This window comes from Hydractinia symbiolongicarpus, chromosome 5, assembly GCF_029227915.1.
Source record: "Hydractinia symbiolongicarpus strain clone_291-10 chromosome 5, HSymV2.1, whole genome shotgun sequence".
Lineage (NCBI taxonomy): Eukaryota > Metazoa > Cnidaria > Hydrozoa > Anthoathecata > Hydractiniidae > Hydractinia > Hydractinia symbiolongicarpus.
In genome coordinates, this window is record NC_079879.1 from 21,013,317 (window position 1) to 21,036,305 (window position 22,989).

At 32.7% G+C, this 22,989-nt stretch overlaps 1 protein-coding gene across 1 annotated transcript in view; it reads right to left on the reverse strand.

The window, feature by feature from the left end:
- Positions 1–1,891: 1,891 nt before the first annotated feature.
- The window catches only part of LOC130645282 (blastula protease 10-like), a 34,780-nt gene continuing 13,682 nt past the window's right edge, over positions 1,892–22,989 (reverse strand). Inside the window, exons 3-7 of the mRNA XM_057451222.1 lie at positions 4,685–4,879; positions 4,342–4,491; positions 3,728–3,905; positions 3,292–3,512; positions 1,892–3,108 (exon numbers count right to left, since the gene is read on the reverse strand). Of these exons, the coding sequence (XP_057307205.1) occupies positions 2,627–3,108; positions 3,292–3,512; positions 3,728–3,905; positions 4,342–4,491; positions 4,685–4,820 (1,167 nt within the window). The 5' untranslated portion in view covers positions 4,821–4,879 and the 3' untranslated portion in view covers positions 1,892–2,626. The remainder of the gene's footprint in view (positions 3,109–3,291; positions 3,513–3,727; positions 3,906–4,341; positions 4,492–4,684; positions 4,880–22,989) is intronic.

Here is a 22,989-nt window from a genome sequence, read left to right on the forward strand (position 1 = left end):
TGAAATGGCCGTATCCAAAGGATGGTTACTGGCAAGTATAGTGCCAAAACCAGAATAAGTGTCCAGTATTAACTCGCGTTTGTCCCAGAAACAAAAACGAGTTAATAGGGAAGAGGCCAAGCAGTGTTTTAAATGCCTAAAATTCCTCGCCCGGAGCAGTTCAAGGCAAAGGGCAAAGGAGGTCAACTAACAAAAACATGCATCAAATGCCTTGATCTTGGGAGAATTTCAAAGGGTCATACCAGACATCGTATTTATATGCAACCCCTATATGAATTAATAATTCTCCTCCAGGACCATATCCAGGCACAATTTAATGAGGGGTATACATGGGAGAACTTCAAGAGGCATGTGAATAATAAAGTACGCTTCAGATACAAAGAAACGTTTAATAGTCCAACGCTTGCCGGCGTCGCCTTGGTATTACAGCGGGCACAGTATGCCATAACAAATGGATGTGTTATGTCGTAGGTATGCAAAAATATATTGCCTCCACACAAGTTTAAAATTAGGACTAAAGGGCAACTTACAAAAACATGCATCAAATGCCTTGATAAAGCTAAAAAATGCGGACTGTATCAAATAGAGATATAGATGGATCCCCTTGCTATCGATCGGGAAATTTGGGGACTTGAACAGGATGAAAACTATCTCATCCTGTATGGCCTACTCACATACCGCATTATACCCCAATATATCGAACTTTTTGGGGATAGCCCGGAGAAGGCAAGGCTCGTTGAAAGGTATTGCAATGCACTGAAACGCCCTCAAATACAAGGCTCGAGGGACTAAGCTCTGCCCTACCTGTCTGGGGTCCTTGGTGAATAACCACGGGGGTACAAAGGCATGTGGGTCATACATTGGAGTACATCCAAAATTTCATATTCGAAAGTGGTCGAATTATTGAATAAGTGGATGTCGTAAGCGTACCGCATACAGCGATCTTTACAGGTCCAACGTCTTGTGGAAAAACACGGCGTGTACTGAACCTCCTGGAAAATGAATACAGGCACCACTATCACAATATAGTCATTTTGTGTTCAACAATTAAGGGTTTTGGCCCTCACAATTATGCTTAATTCTAGTGAAATGCACATTTATCATGGTTCGGATGCAGTCTACTGGAAATGGACTAACGACCGCCGCCGACACCACTGCTTGTATGTGTGAATGTTAAAAGTCTGTAACACACCTTTGTATTTGATATTGGGTAAAATACTTACCTCGTGAAAAAATAATCTTTGTGATGTTCACCATATGGCTAGCAACCATTTGTTACTTTCTGTGACATGTCACCGTCACTTTCACAGATGATCAGTTATTCAATTTCTTGAACGTTTTTTTATTTTTATTTTAAGGATAATTTTCAAATATACTTTTCTTAAAATATACGTTTAAAAGATGAAAAAAAAATTCTACAGGTTGAAATAAAAGTGCATAAAATGTGTTTCTATTACCCTTCCTGAAAATTGTTGAAATTTTGATTTGGTGTTGAAGAAGGTTTCCCTGCTAATTCTTAGGCTAGGGAGATACAAGATCAAAATCTTGATAATATTATTATTCCGAATATTTTTACAGGATATAGCCACTTCAGTGTTGGAAATACTGTTATCAATGTGGGTCCTGTGTTCGGAATGTATACATTAAGTATACACCCAATTTCCCTCACATGGCATGGGTTGACCCGTAGCTGTGGTAAAGGCACTTGCTATACATGCCCGCGCTGTGGACCGAGCCACAGACCTTGCAATTGCGAAGCGAACTCCATAAACACAAGGCCACGCGCCACAATAATAAATAATTGTGCGAAGAATATCATATTATAACAGCTTCTACAACACCTCATGAGAACATTAAGACAATTCCAAATTTTTGGCCATTTTACAAAGTTGGCAAAAAGCATCAACTACTTTTTCAGATGTCTAGGTGAGGTAAAGCAGGGTTTAAATTTCATAGTTGCACTTTCATACGTGTCCGCTCTACGGAATAATCTACTCCTGCGCCCACAAGGACCTCAACAATTGAGAAAGATGACCACGCTTACGTCAGCAATAGTTAGCATGTTTTGAGAGTTATTTCTATACTAGGTACACGCAAAACCTTTTCAAATTCACTTATCAATGTTCATGCCTATCGTAGGACTTCGGATCTTAGGCTATTTGGTTACATGGTGCTCTTAAGACATGATAATCGTGACTAACTTCAGCACGCCTGTTTTCCTGGTATTCAGTAACGTCGTGGCTCAGTCATTTATTATTTCGGTCTACGACCACTCTAGAGAATGGCCCTAGCAAATTTTAAACACTTACTACCAGGTTTTCGCTTGTGTTAAAATACCAACTAATAATGTGTTTATTTTTTTATTATATAGGAGGGGGGTCAACGTTGCGGCGAGTCATTGTTTGTCCACACAGAGAAAGTAAAGATAAATCTATATATTGTGTTCTGTTTCTTTCAATAAGATATTTTTAATATTTACAATAATTTTTTATACAAGATGCATTTAAAAATGTATATACATTATCTTTTTTTATATTAACATGGGCAAAAATTTACATATCAGCGTTCATTTTATCACTTAAACTAGTTACGAAATTTCATTCTTCCATTGATTATGTTTACTGTTTCAGCAATATTGGATGTCACAGTATTCCCAGCTTCGTTGCTTGTTACTTGACAACGTTGTGTAACACCATGGTCGTTCTTTATCACCTTTCGGATTTCGGCAGTAATTGTGTTTACCGAGACCGTCTTTATTTAAGTTATATGTGTGTGAATTTGGATATGTTTTATGCCAAGGTTGGCACATTACACCTTTTTCAGTATAATCTAACTTCCCCCTGTAATCTTGTCCTTTGGTTTTCTTGCTTACACAAGTTAGTTTTCTTTCCACACTTGGAAGTTTGTTACATTGATACATAGCACGAACTTTAGCAACATCAAGAAACGATAGCCCAAGCCTTTGACCAATTTTTGCCTTTAGGTATCGATATTTTTGTTTAATTTTTATCGTCGGTCTTCCATTTCTAGTGAACACATTGGGTCCGTAATGCATGATTGACCAAAAATCATAAGCGTAACCCATACTTTCAGAGAGTGAAGCAATAGCTAAATTAGAAAATGGTGAATTAATTACAAAAACTTTATCATTACAGGTCATGAAAACTGGTGCACATCATTGCACGTACAAAATGCATTGTAAGGCGATAATGGAAAGATTTTTTGCTTCTTTTCGTTAAAAGAATCAGCCAAAAAAAACTTTTTAAAACAAAATAACAGAATTACACTTACCAAATTGCCTTTTATTTCCTCGGTCTATGTTTCCTTCTTGAATTTTGATATATTCATCTCGATCTTTTCTTGATTGTTCATGCCACAGTCCAACAGCATGTCCTATCTCATGAACGACTGTACCGAATTCTGTGCAACCAGGACTGAGCGCGATTAATTGTTGACCAGGAACTGTTGTGTATTGATCCTCAGAGTCTATTCTTCCAATTTGAGACCAGCATCTACAGCAAATAATGTGTAATATTTAATACAAATAAGTACTGTGAGGTAAGCTTCCGTTTTCTATGGTGAGGGCAAAAAGTACCAGCTAAAAATTACTGCTCATGTTTACAATACCTTCTTTAGTGTACAAGTGTTAAAAAAATTAGGTGTAAATTTCCTTAGAAATACTTTTTTGAGAAATTAAAACACTAACGAAGACAAAAATAATACTTACGGTCCAGGAATTCTTGGTGTAAAAAGCAGATGTGGCACGTGACCGCCATTGAAAGAAGCTTTTCTGATTTTCTCCTCTCGTCCCACATACTTGTCTAGACGGACAAACTTTAGGCATCCCTTCAACTTTTTTTTCCAGTGTCTTAAAGCGTCTCTAATGATTTCATGTTCTTCCCGATCTATATAATAAATCAACGAAGTACTAATTATTTCCTTGTATCTTTTAGAATTATTGACACAGAGTTGTTTTCTTTGCAAAACGATGTAAATTTATTCAGAAATTTCAAAGGGCCACGAAACGATAAACTTGTAATAATAAATACAATAAAATTATAAATTTCAAAGGATATAGCTAGCTAGCTAGTTTAAACGGTTTGAAGTTTTTTTTATTTAGAGATTTAAGTTGCTGTTATTGTCTTCATTAAAAACTTTTCAACTGCCATTTGCTTGACTTTCATGTAAGTCACTAAAGTTGAAAACTAAGTGCAGTTTCGTAGGCCATTTAAGGTAAATAAAGTGCAAACAAAGAAACACATTGCAAATCACTGCTGTGTCAGCCAATCCTTCAAACACAATCAAGTAACTATGGAATTAGGAGTTTGAATTTACACTTACTGAAGCCATTATCAAATTTGTAGTAAATAATGTTATTCTTCCATAAGTATTCTGGATATGCAGCTATTGTTGAGCGTCTTTTTCTGGACTTTGAAATGCGAGCAATCTTTAGCTTCAATTCTTGGATAATGCTTAGTCGAATATCTCCTTCTACAACGAAAGAAAGTTCAAATTTGTACGGGAATAAGGAAGTTGAGCCTTTATATTTGTTAATTATTACAAAAAAATTTGGTGAGAAAAAATACAAAGCACGCAAATTTATCACTCACTATATAATGAGTGCCTAATTAAATATTAGTTATTTAGTTACTTTTATTATATCTGCGCTAACTGCGACACTTACCATAAATTCTGTAGTCTTTTTTCGCAATTAAGTCTGTTCTAGTAGCAGCCTCAGTATCATGTTTCACAGCAGGCGCAGTGTTTACAGAGTACTGTAACGTGTAAAGTAATACGATCAAATATATACAGTATGCCATTTCTGTGTGAACTCTTCTTTATTCGGTTACTGTTATCTCATGTAATTCGTTGTTTATTCCTACACAAAAGGAAAAACATAGATTATACAAACATCCACATAAACTATTTACAAAACTTCACAGTAAATTTATGTAAACAATATAGTCACTAAGGAAGTTTTCATTAACAGACAATTACATGTTTAATTAGTAGAAACTATTGATTAAAATAGAATTGCATAAGTTGAAATATAAACATTCATTAAAGCCCTTTTTGTCAACAAAAAGGTGCAAATTAATGCTTTCTTAAGCCCACTACACCATTCAAAGCCTACTCAGAGTTATTATTTCTGACACATACCACGCCGTGTCAATGATCAACTGAAATACAAAAACAAAAAACTTCTATTTAAATGATTAGTTCAGAATAAATTTACCATTATTCATAATTAATTTATTTATCTTTAATCTTTTCCCATAACTTAAATTAATCTAGATAAATAAACCGTCCTCTACGTTGATGTGAAAAGTTAACCAAAGGAAATGTAAACATGCCATCGTGTCACTCACTAAGAACAGGTAGTTTCACTACTACTAATAATAACGTTAAAACCACATTTTCAACATTTTCTAACATCTCTGGAATGCAAGCTGAATAGGAAAACAATCGACGTAATGTGTCATAACACTAAAGAAACATATATTAAACAAACAAACACAAAACGAGCCTTTGTTTATTTTAAGGACCATGCACGCGCTATATTTTCTTATCATCAATATTATTAACATTTTTATTGTTTTTTTAAACGTTAATTTATGTAGTTAAAAAACCACTTGACTTTCTTTTCAGGTTACTTTGAAAATATGCTAAATGTATTTATCATTTGTGACATGTTTCTCACGGCGGACTTAAGAATAAATGGATGGCACACTTTCTGTGGTTTGGCTTCGTAATGCAGAAATCGTGAATCATTATGTAACATGTGTTTATCTTCTCATGGTTATAAGAAATGTTATTAACCCTGTTAAAAACGTCAGATATCCATAAAGGAGCTTAATTAGTCCGCCTTAGGGCAAGCTTGTTTACCATAGAAAGGATAATTCGAATAAGCTTGTCATTTTTACTAAAATTAAATTTTTGATATTAAGATCTTAAAATTATTAAATCGCTATTTTTATCTAAGGTAAATTTAGAATATACAACACATAGGGTGTATTCCTATTTGTTGAATATTTTAAATTAAACAGCTGGCACATATTGTACCTTTTTAACAAACTTTAAACTTTGACTGAAGCGGTTAGTTTTTTAAGAGAATCGAAGTTAGAAAACATTTCCTACGTTCTTATTTGAGAATTACCAAAGAAACCTAATAAAACTAAATCTATCCCTTCTGTTTTTTAAACCTAACAAGGCCAACAAAAGTTTATTTTATCTTTCATACTATAATTGTTGTAAAGGAACAATCTAATTTTTTCAGCTTAAAATGTTTAGTCTATGGTCACAAAGAATGTGTGTATTTTTATATATCCTCTTTCATCAAAAAATGATTGCTATTGACGATAAATTTTTATCTTTGGAATTTCCTTTTATATCAAACCTAAACTTCCTCTATTCATTTTTTTTCATTTTTTTGATAAAGAAATCTCTTTCATAAACGCCAACTAACATTAACCCCCGGATTTAGGTGATGATATGCATTCTTTTCTTTACAAAGAAATTGCAAATTAAAACATTGCGAATGTTGAGAGGGAGAAGGGGTGTTCTTAAGTAAATGTGTTTTTTTGTTGAGGATTTGTGAGCAACAAATAAAAAATGACACTAAACCAAATGAAACAAAAGATATTATATCTTAAAATTTTATCGTTTATACATGCACCATGAATGAATCAACTTTAATTACGACATCATCACCCGCTACAAAAACACCGTACCTTTGAATCCTTCACTTTGTGTTTCGTTCAACAACAGTTCTACGTCGAGACGGGTTATGAGCCGTAAACATACTTAGACTTTGTTTATATAATAAATCAGAGCAGGAAGTTTAACTATGTGGACAATTATGATGAAAGGATACTTGTGCTTGTGGTTGGGTTCCTCAGGAAAGCAACACACACCCGGATATATCTACGGTATATATCATAAAAAAATTCAGACGTTATCATACCCTGTTATCTTGTAATATCCTTTACCAAAAAGACTAATATCGATGGTACTACCGATGAAGCAATACGTTCATCCTTTTGCACACGTATAAGGAAGGCAATCACATAAATATGTCAGTCTGTTTCCGTTTGTGTGGAAAAAAACGTCGTTAACTTTTTATTACCACATTCAAATCACACAAAGCCGCTATGATAAATCAAATTAACATTCTCATGTTTAATTTTTGTTTCGTGGTTAGAAGGTGAAGAGATTTTTCTAAAAAGTGGTGTTTCAGTTTGTTGTTAGTCTGGAATGCGAATTTGTTTGAAGTTTAGAGTGTGTTTGTTGGTGTGTGAGGTTATTATGTGAGTCAGTTGTGAATCTGATATGTGAGTTTATTGGTTATTATTTGCAACTGTTCATTCTTAGTTTTCTACTGTTCTCATTCGCGATATTGTTCCTTTGGGATATTTTTTGTTGACTAAGAAAATACCAATTACAGACATACAACCAAACCGAAAATCAAAATTAAAAAATTGAAAACTAGGAAGAAATTTTAAAAGGAAAAAAAGTGATGATATAATTTTTTATTGTCACTAAATTTTCCTGTTGAATACTTTTCTCAGTGAACTCTCTCCTGGTGAGAAATAAATTGCATAAATCCTTTATTGTGAAAAAAACCCTTGTATTTTCAAAAACAGAATTTGTAAATCTTAAGTCATGCAGAATTGGAGTAAATATGAAATAGAGCTTTATGTTAAGCTTAGCAAAGAATTTCTTTTTTCTGATAAAAATAACAAGTAGTTGCAAAAAGTTTAGAAAAATAAATAAAAAAACCCGTTAAATCCTACAAAATCATTCTTGTTTTCTGTATTAATCGCACGACACATATTCATTGTTTAGAATTGCAAGCTAAGATATTTCATAAGGTTACAACAAGTTTACTTACTCTAAGCCTTTCCTATCCACCCTGTCTATAAAAAAAGTCAACAGTGAAGATTATCTTGCATACTTGATGGAATTAGCAAGGTCAGCATAGCGTGCAATAGGAAGTGAATTTTTCGCAGCGCACTAATTCCATCTTTTCCTTAATCGCATAATTTCCGACGCATAACGGAAACATGGATTACACTTTGGTTTCTTCAAACTACTCACGTCATTAAGAAAACTTTTTAATCTTTTTAACCTAATTGACTTTGGGCATATCTTCACGTAATCTTTTGGTGATGTGTTATACATTTTTTATCTTTGCTAGACTGAAAAAAGTTTATCGCGGAGTTATTGGAAATGCTCAATTTTTTTGTATGAAATCGCTTGTAACTATATTAGCTTTAAAAATATTTCCACGCAGGAATTGCATGAAAACGTGACGTACTGCACAATACAAACTGCAATCAATTTTGGATATCTATTCTCACCGGTTATTAAAGAGCAATACCGATCACGACATTAAGACATTCATTAAAATGTCGCAAATGTTCCTAACCAGCCACCACGTGGGTTTTTTAAAAAAGCTAGTAGCAAGTTAATCAATTTCCACATTCTAAAGTGCATTTTTCAACTTTACTATTGTCTATTGTGACGTTATATTTTACAAACTTCGTCTAAAATCACTATTGAGTTGATCTTTATGTCTGTTTTACTATTTCCTAGTATTTTTTTTTTTTTACTTGTTCCGGTCACGTTAATTCAAATTGCTCTTAATTGAAATTGACGAAGCGCGTAACTGTAATTGATGTAAAGAGTTACCACTTGCTTTACCGCGTTTATTTCATTGAGAGCTATTTTGAAAGACTTTTGAAATCATTAACAGGTAGTTAAGGTTAAGTATTTCTTAAACTGATTTCAACTGATTCTAAAAGTTAGTGTTCTAATGATCTATGTTTTCATAAAAACAAAACAAACGCCTTTAGAACTTTCCGTAAAACCTTTCTAACTAGCGTTTTGACAACGGACAAGTAATTACGTAAAAATCTCAGTCGATTTTAAGTTTACTTCAAAACACTTCAGTCTTCGAGTATTTGTTGTTTTCTAACTTCAGAGGTTGGAAAGGTAAAGGCTATTTTACGCTTCCGTTTAATTTAGCTACATTGATCGCTTGCTAGCTAGCTACTCTATTTGGAGGTCAAGCAGTTTTAAGCATTTTTCTTTAAATGAATTTTTTAAAATCATAATTTAATAAAATATAGAAAAAAAGGGTTTGATTTTATATTTTAAATATGTTCGGCGTTGTGCTATTTTAGTGAATGCATTTAATCGTTGTTATGTGTATTGGAGGAAAACTCAATATTTGACGTAAAAGAGTTGAGTAGGAATTTATGCAAAAAAAAAACATTTTAAGTGGAGTTTGCGCAGAGAAGGAAGTTAAATTGTTCTTTTTTTAAATGTCATTATTTCGTAAACAAGTGTGTGTAGGCTCCTGCATGGTTTTCTTTTCGGTTTTGGAAATGAGTATAAAGGATAAAGTATAAAGAGGAAAATTTGTCCATGGTCAATGCACAAATAGTGCATAAGTTATTTGCTGCACTTCCAATTAAAGTTTCAATCAAAGAAACTAACCAACGTTAACTTCGAATTGCTAAAGGGTGCGAAAATACTATTAGCTACGACAGCTATCACCACTGTTCCTTAAAATTATAGAAATGCAAAGCTTTATTTATCTTGAATATCATAAGAGCGATGTTTAACCATGTTTCAGTAAGAGATTATGCGGAAAATCACTTCTGTGCGAAGATAAAAAATATCAAAACCTTCAATACAAAGTAGTTAATCATCAAGTGCTAATAAGTTTATAATGTTTCCTTGCCTTGTTTGCAGCTTTTGAAAACAATCCAATTTACTGAATCAAAAGAACGCAACAGTATTAAGGATGTTTGATTTAAAAATAGGAAATTATTTTGTAGCGTATTATTTGTTATGGTGATTGAATTACATTAACGGCTTTGTATGGTCAAGCCAATCAAGGAATAAAGTTTTATTAAAAAATGTTTTTTGAATGGATATGTGGTAAACAAGTCACATGAACTTTTTAAGACGTCAACAAAGCTAGTCTTATTATATTTTTAACAATGGAAAGAATACGTTTTCGCTTCAAGTATGTAAACAACCAAATAAGCGGAAAACATTTTTTGTTTTAAAGCATTTTAACATTTTACATAATATCATCGTCAAGATTTCGATTAGCTTCCTACTCAAATGCAGTTATATTCGACTATTCTCCTGCCCATAGGCGAAAGTTCAATTAAATAGAATGGCTATTTTTAAGGTAGTCGAAATACCATGTAGAAAAAAACAATAAAATGCAGAATAATGAAGGAAACAAACAAACAAAAAAGAAGTAACCAAAAATAAAAAGGTAGGGAAGTGTAAGTGTATCTAAAAACATATAAACGAAACTAATTAGCAGAAAGAATCTCCGGTGAGAAATTTCTCCAACTCATTCACATTTTATAGTTTTAACAACAATGAACTTAACAAATTATGCACAAATAGACAAATCATAACATTTGCGAATTTTGACATCGCAACAACAGTAATGGACATTGAAAGTTAAAAAAAAGAAAGCTTGCCAAGTAACACACGACAAACAAATTTTTGTTTATTTATAATTACAAAACCGGAAAATAAAATTCAAAGAACGTCTATATTCCAGCTGAGATTGGATGTACTTTTTCTTTTACCACTTTTTCCGTATTATGACTTTTTTAGGATTGAAGGAAATAAATGATGTTAAAGTTAATTTAATTGCAAAAACATAAAAGGGGAGAAATAAATGTTGATGGAAACTTAGCTAAGTAAGTTTTTAATATGTTGTTAATATTTGCAAAATCTCAGGATTAGCTTCTTCATAAACTATGTTCTGATAAGAAAAATCTATATATTATTTTTACTTACTTACCTATCCTTGCAGCTTTTGTTTTTCAATTTTTTTTAAGTTCACAAGCAGTTATCTGCTTTTCTTAGAAGATAGAAAAAATATTTTCAAAACGTGGCTAGTAAATATTACATACACGCAGTGTGGGAAAATATATACATACAACAAAACTTAAGTGAAAGAGATTCTTACTTTTATTGTGCAAAATTATATACTTACCACTTTAGCATGTCCTTACTTTATCGCTGCAAATTAGTTTTGCTCAATTGTTTGCTGCACGCCTGCTATTTAAAGTTTTTGTTGCTAATTACAACAATAGATCCACAATTAATTACCTGAAAATGATTAATTAGAAATACATTTTGGCACATGATGTAATTGGATTATTTTGTGTGATGACATATCCATATGCACGCATTTTAGTTTTTTTTATTATAGAAAAGAGGGCTGACAGACACAGCGCCGTTCAAACAACTATTGTTTTAACCCCCGTGGTCAAAATTTCCATGAAGTGATTAAAGTTTCGTAAAGTAATTAAAAGTTAAGTAAATAGATAAGACCGAAATTTTTAAATTTAAAATTCAATAGAATTGCTCATGAGGTCCTGGTTCGACGAAAAGTTTTATATTAAAATACTCGCTATCTCTTTTTCCGGGGGTTTTGTAATCGAAAACACCATTAGAATCGCCCCCATAATCATAGTATAGACACCATTATAATCGCACCTATAATCATAATAAAGACCCCCGTAACTTTCATTACTTCATGTTAGCAGGCTGGCACGAAACAGCGATACAGGGAAAATGTACGACGGGTAAACCCCCGTGGAATTTGCCATGCTAACGACAAGTTCCATTAAAAACACCATCAAATAGTGCTTCGTTAGCTAAAAATGTAGTGCTATATAAATAGCTGAAATAACTGTGCTTGCCTTTATTATAACAACTACGGACAGACAAGAAAGAACCCTTTGTTAACAGCCATAAGGATTATACTTGCGGTTAGCATGCAGTCTAAATTGGCACAATAATGAGTGTAATAATATGCTCCATTTGTGCTAACTTAAGACAATTGCTAGGGAAGCAGGGTGGCCACTTTGCAGGTTTTTTTTAAAAGATATTAAGCCTTAAACAAGATGCTTATACTTAAGATGTGAAATATAAAACGCACCTATCTTGCTAAAAATAAAATGTCACATACTTTTTCTAACAAATTTATGGCTGACACATTAATTTACATTTGATCGTAATAATTTTAAATAGACACTATTAGCTATTCAAAGACAGGCTACAAGGATTTAACTAGAGGAAGTGTTAATCGATCCATAGTTAATTTTTTCTCAGAAGAGCCAAACAAAGCATATTTACAAGTTAATCCGGGAAGTCACACACTAAAACCATTGACGCTGATTCTCAATCTGTTTTGCCAACAATATATGCGTTAATGCAAACGGCCATCCTTTCATCTAGCGGCCAGGATTTAGAACAGGTGAAATCATTCTTTAGCGGATATCATCGGGAACTTAAAAAAATATACTAGAAAGTGAGGTTTCCGTTTCGCAGAGTTTTCTCTCAACTTGCATATATTGCTTCAATATATGCAAGTATGTCACGGTTCTGGTTGTGAAAAAGTTAAAAGTTTTTGGTATTTTTAGATTTCAAAAAAAACAACAGACAAAACTTCTAACGAAATAAGTCAACAACAAGGAAGTTTCACTGCATAGCCAATGCAGCATTTTTTTTAAAAAATTTCACACATACAATAATAATGTTCTTCAATGTTCATTATCTATCGAATCTAATTTAATGTTGATGAGCGTCATCGAACATATTTTTTATGATAACGAAAATAAACCGTCTATAATTACATTTTGGAGTAAACAATTACAAATTTAACAGCGACCAGTTTTAATTTAAGGTCGATGCAAAATCACCAATCAGATATTTTATACATTTAGAATATTGACAAAGAGAGATATAAAACCACAATCTTGTTAGGTCTGCAAAAGCCGTCATTACAATCTCGTTACATCGTTCCAGTAACAAGTCAGAAGAAGCCCAACATAAGTAAAAGGAGAATTATGGAAACCATATGTTCCAATGCGTGTCTCTTAACATTTAAGTGGAATTGACGATATACAACAAGGAGCATAAAATTATAAAGTATTGCATTCACATAGCCCATGTAGCTAAGAACGTATTGTTCTCTTTACATTGATCAATTCATTTGTATTTTAATGATCAGATAGATATGAATAGAATTTAAAATACCTCGTTTGTACAAAACGTTTATCACACCTCTCTCAAAAACCCTTACTCCTTCACTAATTGCGTTCTACAAAGACCTACGTCAGACCTAAATATAGTTTTGACGATCAGTCTCTCATCCTTTAATTGTCATAAATCACACCCTGTTGTTCCAGAGTCATTTTATGTATTACATTTCAATTTTGAATCAAGGATGCCTCATCGAAAAAAGAAACGATCATAAAATAATCACACAACTGACAAAAAAAACACTTTAATCAAAGCAACCGCTAATGGCAATCACGTTAAAGTGACACTTTAAAGCTTGCCGTGAACGTAATTATTAATGATATACAAGTGATTAAAAGTTCATTAATGTTTTGACATTCAAAACATTGACGTCAATAATACCCGCCTTCTTTTCTAGTCGTTAATAACAACCTTGGTCTGGATACAACTATCTAAGTCTTTGCGGCTGCTTAAATGAATGTAAAATGAACGTAGATTTATGTTCCTTTTTGTTGTGTTCTAAGTTAAACTTAAATTGTGGTGTAAAAAAGAAACAAAGAAGTTGCTATTTGTCTCTGATGGTTGACATTAATTATTACATATTGTCTACATCGCACGCGTTGTTTTATCCGTTTTTAGGTACACAAGGTTCCAATTAAAGTTGACAAATAAGTAAATAATATTAAATCAAATTAAATTAAATTATAAGCAAAATAATCTGTCGGGTAGCTAGCTACCTCTAAATTTTAACAATGACATTTAGCAACATTAATGGCATCAAAACAGCATTTCTCAGAGGTCATGCGAATCCTAAATTTATACATGCCTTCTTAATGTCATATAACTAAAATATATCTAAAAGACGTCATTACCGTTAAAACAGAAAATAAATAGAGTTTTTATTTGCATGTTTGGGTTTTGCATCTCTTGAAGGTGCGAGTAGTTTTCTATTGTTTTTAGTTGTATTTTTGAATTTAAACAACTAGTCGGCGGCCCGTGGAAAAATCCAGGTTTCGCCCGACCTTTTTTTATCGCATTGTGTGCGTCTCGCTACTTGCGGTATCATTTTACGTGACAGACACATAGACGTAGACAAGTATTATAATATAGACTAGTTGGTGGCTCGTGAATAAATCACAAATTCGCCCAGCCTTTTTATACCGCAATGTGTGCGTCTCTCTACTTGCGGTACTATTTTGCGTGACAGGCAGACAGACGTATATGGGTAATATAATATAGATATTTATGTTTCAAAACTTAAAATACAAGTAACAATTTTTCTTTCCAGACTTAAACCAGTATATTCAAGATGCTTGAGCCAAGTACTAACAAATAGTTTGATATAAGCGATATTAACATATCTGAAAATCCACTTCAAAGAATCAGTTTGACAAGCATAAAGTCAATATAATGAAACCCCTTGCATAGCCTTTACGAAACGCCTATAAATGCCATATTGAAATTATTTAAATCCTCGTTGGCAAAAATATTTCTTTCCTTCCGTTTATTCTTCCTCCAGGCTAAAACTTTAAGATTTTGTAAACAATATACGTCTACTTTTTTTTCTTATGCTTGCGAAGTAATGACGCACTTTGTTGCCACGAGAGCAGCAAAACAAATCGTTCATACGGGAAAGTATTTTTTTTCCTGTTTCAATGAGATGCCACACAACGAGCTTCACCAGAGTTTTTACTTTATACGGTTTTAACACTTACTTGGTTTATTTTTAAATATCTTAATTACTTGTTTCATCAATCGCGTGGATAGGCGCATCATAGCAGACTTGCGTAAACGCTAGAAGATATTTATGCATAGTTACAGTTCCAATTTTATGTCACCACAATAACATTATGACACATTTCTAATAAGTAACTTTTCCGGTAAAAATATTACAATAAATGTAGATAATAATTCTTAACGCTTAATATTTTTCACAGGAGTTAATATGTTTTTTCCTTAAAAATCATTAGACGCCGCCGTTTAAAAAAAAAATGGAAACAAAAACAAAACAAATACGATAACAACAGAAAAAAAACAAATAACAAAAATAACTCACTTGATATTTAACTAGTTCCTGTTTTTTGATGCCCCTTTTGCATTAAAAAAAAAGTTTGTCTAAACTCAATATCTGAAAAACAATGTTTGAATTTTGCTAGGATGTTTATATGTTTCAAATTTCCTGATATGCAATACCCTGCTAAGCTACGTTGCTTGTAATTATTAACTGTCTCCAAGCAGTATGCAAGTGGATATAATCATTTTTTTTATTACTTTGCAGCGTTTTTTAGAAACACAATCTTTATTTTTAAGAAGGACGGATGGAAACAGTAGTATATAAGAAATATAAGTTTTAAGTAAACAAACTATTGCCAAGGTAACAAATTTAAAACAATTTTGTTTTGCCACTGAAATATTTCCATTAACGTAAGACAACTTTTACCACCGCATTCACAAGCGCAAGGAAAACAAATTTTGAGATTCATACGTAATTGTTCAGAGAATAATAACAAAAACGTACTTCTTCTTCTTCTTCTTAATATAAGATGTGGGAAAGACACTGTTTTGTTAAAAAATCATCAATATTGAAATTGATAAAAAGTGGAGGCAGTTTCTGTATTTAAACGTGATAGTAGGTGTGTGATAATCTTTATGTTTATAATCTTTATGTTAAGAGGACTTATACCAGACCTTTTTTCCCAAAATAAAAAATTTAAATAAGCAGTTTAAATTATTCAGTAACCTAACACAAACCAGTGGTGTCTACAACCGTCTTAATGTAATATAAACTGCTTTTAAGGTCTCACAAATTTTTTAATACCTTACATACAATAAAACTTGTTTTTGTAATCTAAGGTAACTTTCAGAAGGATTAAAAATTTAAAATGTTACAATTTAAGAAATATATAGATATGTTAATACCTTAGGCAAAACCTGTCAACAGAGGAGGCTTCTTTTACCCTTTTGCGTGTCCCACTTAATAGAGTCCAAATGGATTTTTTAAGTTTGAATGAGTACGTTATATCTGGTAGAAGTGTAACTATTATTAGAACTTGAGCTAATACCTGCCTTCCCCCTTCATGTTGAAAGTATTTCCGTTGTAGCTTAAACACATGGTAGACCAGGACGTCGAAGTGTGTAAGGTACTCCCACTTTCTCAGTGAGCCTCACAACGCAGAAATACAACTATTGTTCTGTCATAAGCTTTTTATAACATGGCATGTGGACAGTTGTATTGACTGAAATAATACAAAAATGACTAAATATCTTGCAACGCGTGGCTGGTCATTTATTTCTAAATTAATATTATTATTCTAAATATTTATACAGGATACGTCAGTGTTGAAAACACTGTTATCAATTTTTTCTCTGTGTTGTGAATGTATACGTCATTGTCTACCCTATTTCGTGCACATGGTATGGATTGACCCGTAGCTGTGGTAAGGCCTTTGCTAAACATGCAAGCATTATAGACTTAGCCTCGTACCTTGTGTTTCGGAAGCAAAGCAAACTTCATAGGCACAAGTCTACGCGTCACTAGCACCATTGAGCAGTATTTAGCCATTTAGTACCAACTAATAAGCCCGTGGAAAAAGCCATGGCGCAGGTAAACAATGAAAAATAAATCTGAAGACGTCAGCAAGAACTCCTCAATACACTAACCCTTTTTTAGAAATTTGTTTATATGTTGTTTACATTTGTTGTTGTTGTTGTTTACATGTTGTTGTTGTTTACATGTTGTTTGCATTTGTTTACATGTCTATTGTACAGACCTAGAAACGCTGATCACAACAACATAAAGAACACATACTATCGACGAACGGTTGCGAAGTCTAAAGGGTTTGAAAAACATTTTCTGCAATGTTATATATAAATTTGTTCAATCGTTGCCTCCGTTGTGTAGAGATTGAAGAGCTGATCAAGAAAATTAATAAGATGATGTATTTTGATGTCATCAACCCATCAATTCCTAAACGTGCGGGTTTTGGAAATTGGTCCAATTTTGGTCCCAGGTGGTTCCTATTCACCCAAACAGAACATGGCATCAGTTAATTTCACTCGTTTCCAAGATATTGTGCCTTAAAATATTAAGTGCAATGCAATGGCTTCACTAATCATAATTATGTTATTGACGTAATTTAAAATGCGGTAACGTTGTGCCGTAACGTCTAGAAAATTAAAAAAAAAGGTTTACTTTTTTCGGCTACTTCAAAGGAAATGAAAATGTCTTTGTATGTCAGAAGTATCGCGATTAAATTCTAACGTTTATCTAACTATAACTTTCTGTTTTAAACGCTAGACCCAATTTTGAATGAAATAGAATAACATGTATCACTTTTGATTAAGCCAACTTAACAGACAAACACCAGTTGCCAGAAGTGACATGCTGTCAAAAAAATCAACATTTTGTTTATCTGGTGCATAAAATAAACCAATTACCGGCACCTAATTACTTCAAATTTAATATATATTTGGCAGGTCTTCAAAAACACAATAAAGTGATAAAATAGCGCCTTTATCACCTTGACTGCGTTAAATATTGACTGGACATTTTGGCAAAGATCACAAATTTTGTTGTTATTGTTATTATTTTCAAAAATAAGGTCATTAGGAATTACACACGAGCAAGGTAATTGAATGCATAAGCTAGTAAAGGGAAATTTAACATCCTTTACGATTTCCTTTCACACAATAACCTTCCAGACATCCTATAATATTGTGCATCTGCTGGCCTGCATATTTTATTGAGTGTCTTAAACAGAGTACAATGTACATTTGACGTGCACTAGAGTTGGAGGGTTATACAACAAAGTGATTATGTGAAGAATACCATCTTCTCCATATTATAAAATTGATTGGAGGAGCCACAAGTGTACTTTTATGTAAACTGTAATTAAATTACACCTACGAGTAATTCAAAACAAAGCCGCAAGACTAATTTAACTCATTATCTCTTTGAAAGCAGGAACCTGAACCACATGACCTGTTGATTATTTTTCAGTAGTTTTTTCACCTCTAATGTTGGCTTATCTGTTATTTTTTCTTCTTATTGTTTATATTCCTTGAAGATAGGTCGGTTGCTTTTTATTCACAACAGCGAAAGACATCAGCATATACAATAAAAGCAAACGTAATCCATTTTTAAGTTACCTTTGAATTGACTATTTTTAGCTTTACCAGTTCGTTTGCATGCTAGTTTATTGTTTACGTATAGTTTAACGTACGTACAATGGCACGTTGCGGAAAAAGTTTTTAAGGAAGTGCAAAGTTTTATAGTTAGAAAAATGATCAAAACAAACCAAAACATATTTTCGAAATTTGTCAAGTCTGTAAAAATAATTCGTAACATATCAGGGAAATTTGCAATTTTCACTCAATTTCTATATTCACAAAGTGATGATAAAAGGGGTACAAAAGTTTAGATCTTTATTTAGTTCTATTGCCATGAAAATATTTCAACAAATAATCTATATTTAGCAAAAGCATTTAAGAATCATTCTCTTTAATGTAAAAAAAAGACAAAAACAATTTCGTCCTCTTTTCTCCTTCAAATTATTGCGAAGTCAAACTAGCTCACTAGTATTTTAAAAAGCATGAAAACTCATAACAGTCTTCGTTACTATGCACATGATTTTGGACAAAATTTAACTCAGTTCAATGTCGATTCCATTTCAGTTAAAATGACCGAAAAAATCATTCTGCTCGAAAAGATGTTTGTGCAAACACGATTTACTCAAATTGACAATAAGTTCCACTGCACTGTCCCGTATTGCTTAAAAGATGTTGCTGTGGTTGAAATAATTTATACTGCATGTACCCAACACAAACAAGAAGGAAAAATATAATGCCGATGTGATGTTATTAATGTTTTTAAAAATACCAATATACTTTAGTGCTTCCAGATGAGCTGAATGGTGCACGTTTGTCAGAAATATTATTGGCATTTCAACAAGATAGCTACTAGAATATTTAAGTCTTGGACTCTTTATTGAATTTCTTTATGTTTGTGTTATTTTCGTTGAAAAATCTCTTACAGTAAAGGAGTATTCGAACAAGTCTCTCTAGAATGCAAATCATACATTTTTTCCCTCATCATTTGATGGTTACAACTGTCCAATATTCCAATTGAGTAAGAACGAGCAGATTTTAATTAAACAAAAACACGGGTTAGCGCAAAAAGAGCAAGCAAATAATAATTTTTTCGCAAATTTTCAAGTCAAAAACGAAGGACGCAATTATTTTAAAAAAATGTGCCAAAGCATTGCTGCTATGGTAATGGTGAACTGGTTAAGAAATATTACGTAGCTAATAACAAAATAAAACGGAAGGGAGTTTCGCATGTCTTACCTAAAAAAAATTAAATTTCATATTTATATTATCTATCTAATATACTTATAGACAATTTAATTTCCTGTTACATCCAATTAATTTTTTTTTTTTTTAAAAAAAACAAGGAACCTTTGAAAAAATGAATATAATGAATGTGTGTCTGAATTATTACAGTATCCTTAAAGATTGTTCGCAATTTCCTAACATTTTTCAAAACTTACTTAACTGTAAGGACAATAACACGCCTTGTACGCATTGATCACAGTTTATATGCCGGTACTAAGTCAGTTTATATATCCGGCCAGCATGCTTAAGAAATTTAAAAGGAATAACTTTACAGTTTTTGATCTTTAACCAAGTGTAAGGCCCATTATATAAGCTGTGCCGTGTCCACCTGAACTTATGAATTATTTTTCACAGCTCAGTTTAAGGTCGAACCGTGAACACCATTAAAATATCTATTCTAAATGAATGGAAATATGCGTATGTCACAGCTAAGTCAACTGTGTGCCATAGCTCGGTTCGGCATGGCTAAGTATTGGTTTATAAGCTGTGTCACGCCGGGTTCAGTACATCGGTGTAGCGATATGAAATTGAAAACGATTAACGTCTCCTCCTTCAATTTGTAAATAGAAACTCATTTATAGCAGGTGGTTACGAAAAGAAATACATTTTAGAGTTTTTTCTAATACGCACCTTTAATACATTCCTCCCACATCTTTTCTGTAAACAAAGTGATGCTGCAATTTTTAAATGAATAAGCCTTGTTAAAAATGTCCAATTTTTGTCCTCCTACACAGTTCTATTGATTATGTGCTTTTGGTAACATTTAAGTAGAGACGAATTACTTACGATGAGTCATAAGCCTGATATTTCTTATTCAATATCTGGTTCGTTTAAATTTTTTTTGCTACTTTAGTAGTTACGGAGATTAGTTTTAATGCTGCGTCAAACCTAAAGAATAATGCAATAAAAAAGGTGGAAAATCGAACCACACAAATTTAACTTTAGCGCATAATGGTGTGTCCCTACTGAATGTAACATCTAAAAATTACAACAACAACAGAAGTAAAAACAAATAGTTTTACAGTTTATCGAAGATTTTTTTCGAAACCATCGGACACGGGAAAGTGATTTGCGCATTAAAATCGTAGTTGAATGAGTACTACAATATACTCTCCGGTTAGCGGACATTATCGGTGTATGACTAAAGTGTCCGCTAAATGAAAGAGTCCGCCTTTTGTAAAGTTTAACATTTTAAGCCGAAAATTAGAAAATAAAGCCGAATTTTGTATCACAAAGGAAAAATAACAAATGATAATGTAATATTAACATAATGATAACGAAAAAGACTTTCAATCTTTACAGATCTTTAAAGTCTTTCAAATTTTATCAAATAATGGATAAATGATTAAAGATGTTATTTTAAAAAGTCTCTAGTCTCTCCTTAATGGAGAAAAGAGTTTCTCTTTCCTTTCTATATTTATCGTTTATTTTTTCAGCTCGTCACCATCTTCGTCATCGTCATCAGATGAAATCTCTTCTATATTTCCAGACTCTTTTCGAATATATTCATCTACACATTTTTTTAGGGAGCTTACTTTCCAATCTATTTCATCTGAACTATTCATAACTGTCTATTTTTCTTTGCTTGCTATTGATTTTTTTAGACTGTCCGTTAATTGGAGCGAAAAAACCCCATGTTTGCTCTTTGGTGCTAAAAATATTGTCTACTAATTAGAGTGTCGATTAATTAAGTGTCCGGTATTTGGAAAGTTTTTTATGAGACTTTGACCCGAAAACAGCCGTTGTATGACCAAAGTGTGCGCTGATCAGAGGTGTCCGCCTTTTAGAATGTCCGTTAATTAGAGAGAATACTGTAACCTCATTTCCGCACAGATGTTTAAATATGGTATTGTCGACATTGAATGTAGCATTAAATAATAAATAATTCCCCGAAATCATGACTTTGGTCTTTTGTATCTACAGAGCACCCCTGATCACCGCAATGTATCATACTTCGATATATCTGAAGCTCCTTAAAATAAACACGAATGAGCAAATATTTTAATAGGGCATTGGGTATTTCACAAAACAGCATCAAAACCGATCAGAATCTGCTTAATACATATCCGTTCTATACTTTAATATGTGATGATCATTATAATAATAATTAACCTTGGAGTGGGAGAAAATACACAGAAAAACATGAATCATGCATAGTGTATCAGCTGGACTAAGAAATTGTCCGCGTGGTAAAGAGTAGCTACAAGAGAAGTTATTATCATTTCCTCTGTAAATTAGCCACGCGGCTTAAAAAAACTACATTCGTTATTCATTTAAAAGAAGACACAATTCTTAAGTGGTGAGTAATCAGCTACTGCAATTCCAGTCATATTTTTTTTTGCAAATACCCATTTCTCGAAATGTTGCAACGGCATCACCTTTGCAGTATTTTGCAGGTCGTGGACTGCAAACGTAACCTTAATCAGTGGTGTAGTAACTTACGTCAAAAATACGCTAGCTACACTTTCCATAATGTCCGCATTAAGAAAACAATCCGTTACACGACTCGGAAAAGTGCGGAAAATCGGGAAAACCGGTCGTGCTTAATTAGTATTAGATCTTATATTAGATCTTACTAAATTACCTTCAAATCCTAAGGCAGTTGTAAAAATTGATAAGTAAGATTTCTCAAGCAGCATCACTAGGCCAGCTTCACTTCGGCAGAAGTGTAGATTAAATAAAAAACTAACTTTTCTGAAATATTTGCGTCATGGAGAAAAGGTCTAAGAAATCGGGGAATTGAGGCTTGCTGACGTCAGCATAAATTAGTACTGCTTAAGATTTTTGAACCAAAAGATCTGAGTACGCTGTGAACATTGACAAGTTCAGAGTACGTGTTAATTACATAGAAACGACTTTCTTAATTACTTGTGAATACGAGCTTTATAATTTCGTCTACTAACAAGGTATTTCTGGGATTGTAGAAGTTTCAGAAAGTTTATTAACCGTTGTTACTAAGAAAAGTGCAGCAGGTGTGAAATTTTTTCCCCTAATCAGACGGGTATTTTCCTTTTCGGAGATTTACATTCGTGGTTTCAAGCAATGTCAACGGTTGTCAGGTAATTCAATAGCAGTAAAATGACTATTTGTTCGCTGTGGTTTTAGTTTTAATAGCTATAAAGCATTGGAAATGAATTCTTAAAAAAACACCAAGAAAGTTTTAGCTGCCTCTAGGAGCATTGCAAATGTGTTTATTCACAGATGGTTAAGCATTACCCATGACCTAAAATCATACAATCAATCAAGCTAAAGTATTTGTTACGTATATAAATATTTCAAAGTAATTGTATTACATCCATCATAACAGAATAGAACATATACCAGACCAACAACTATTATAACAACATTATTCCAAAGCCACAAAAAGAATAAAATTTGACACATATAAGTAATTGTATCATACTTAGTCACGCCTTACAGTCACCATTGATACAGCAGCATTAAAACGAGAATTAATGTCCCATATTAATCTCACTCTGCTAATCTGGAATCATACATTTAAGAATTTGGTTTCACAGGGCTGCT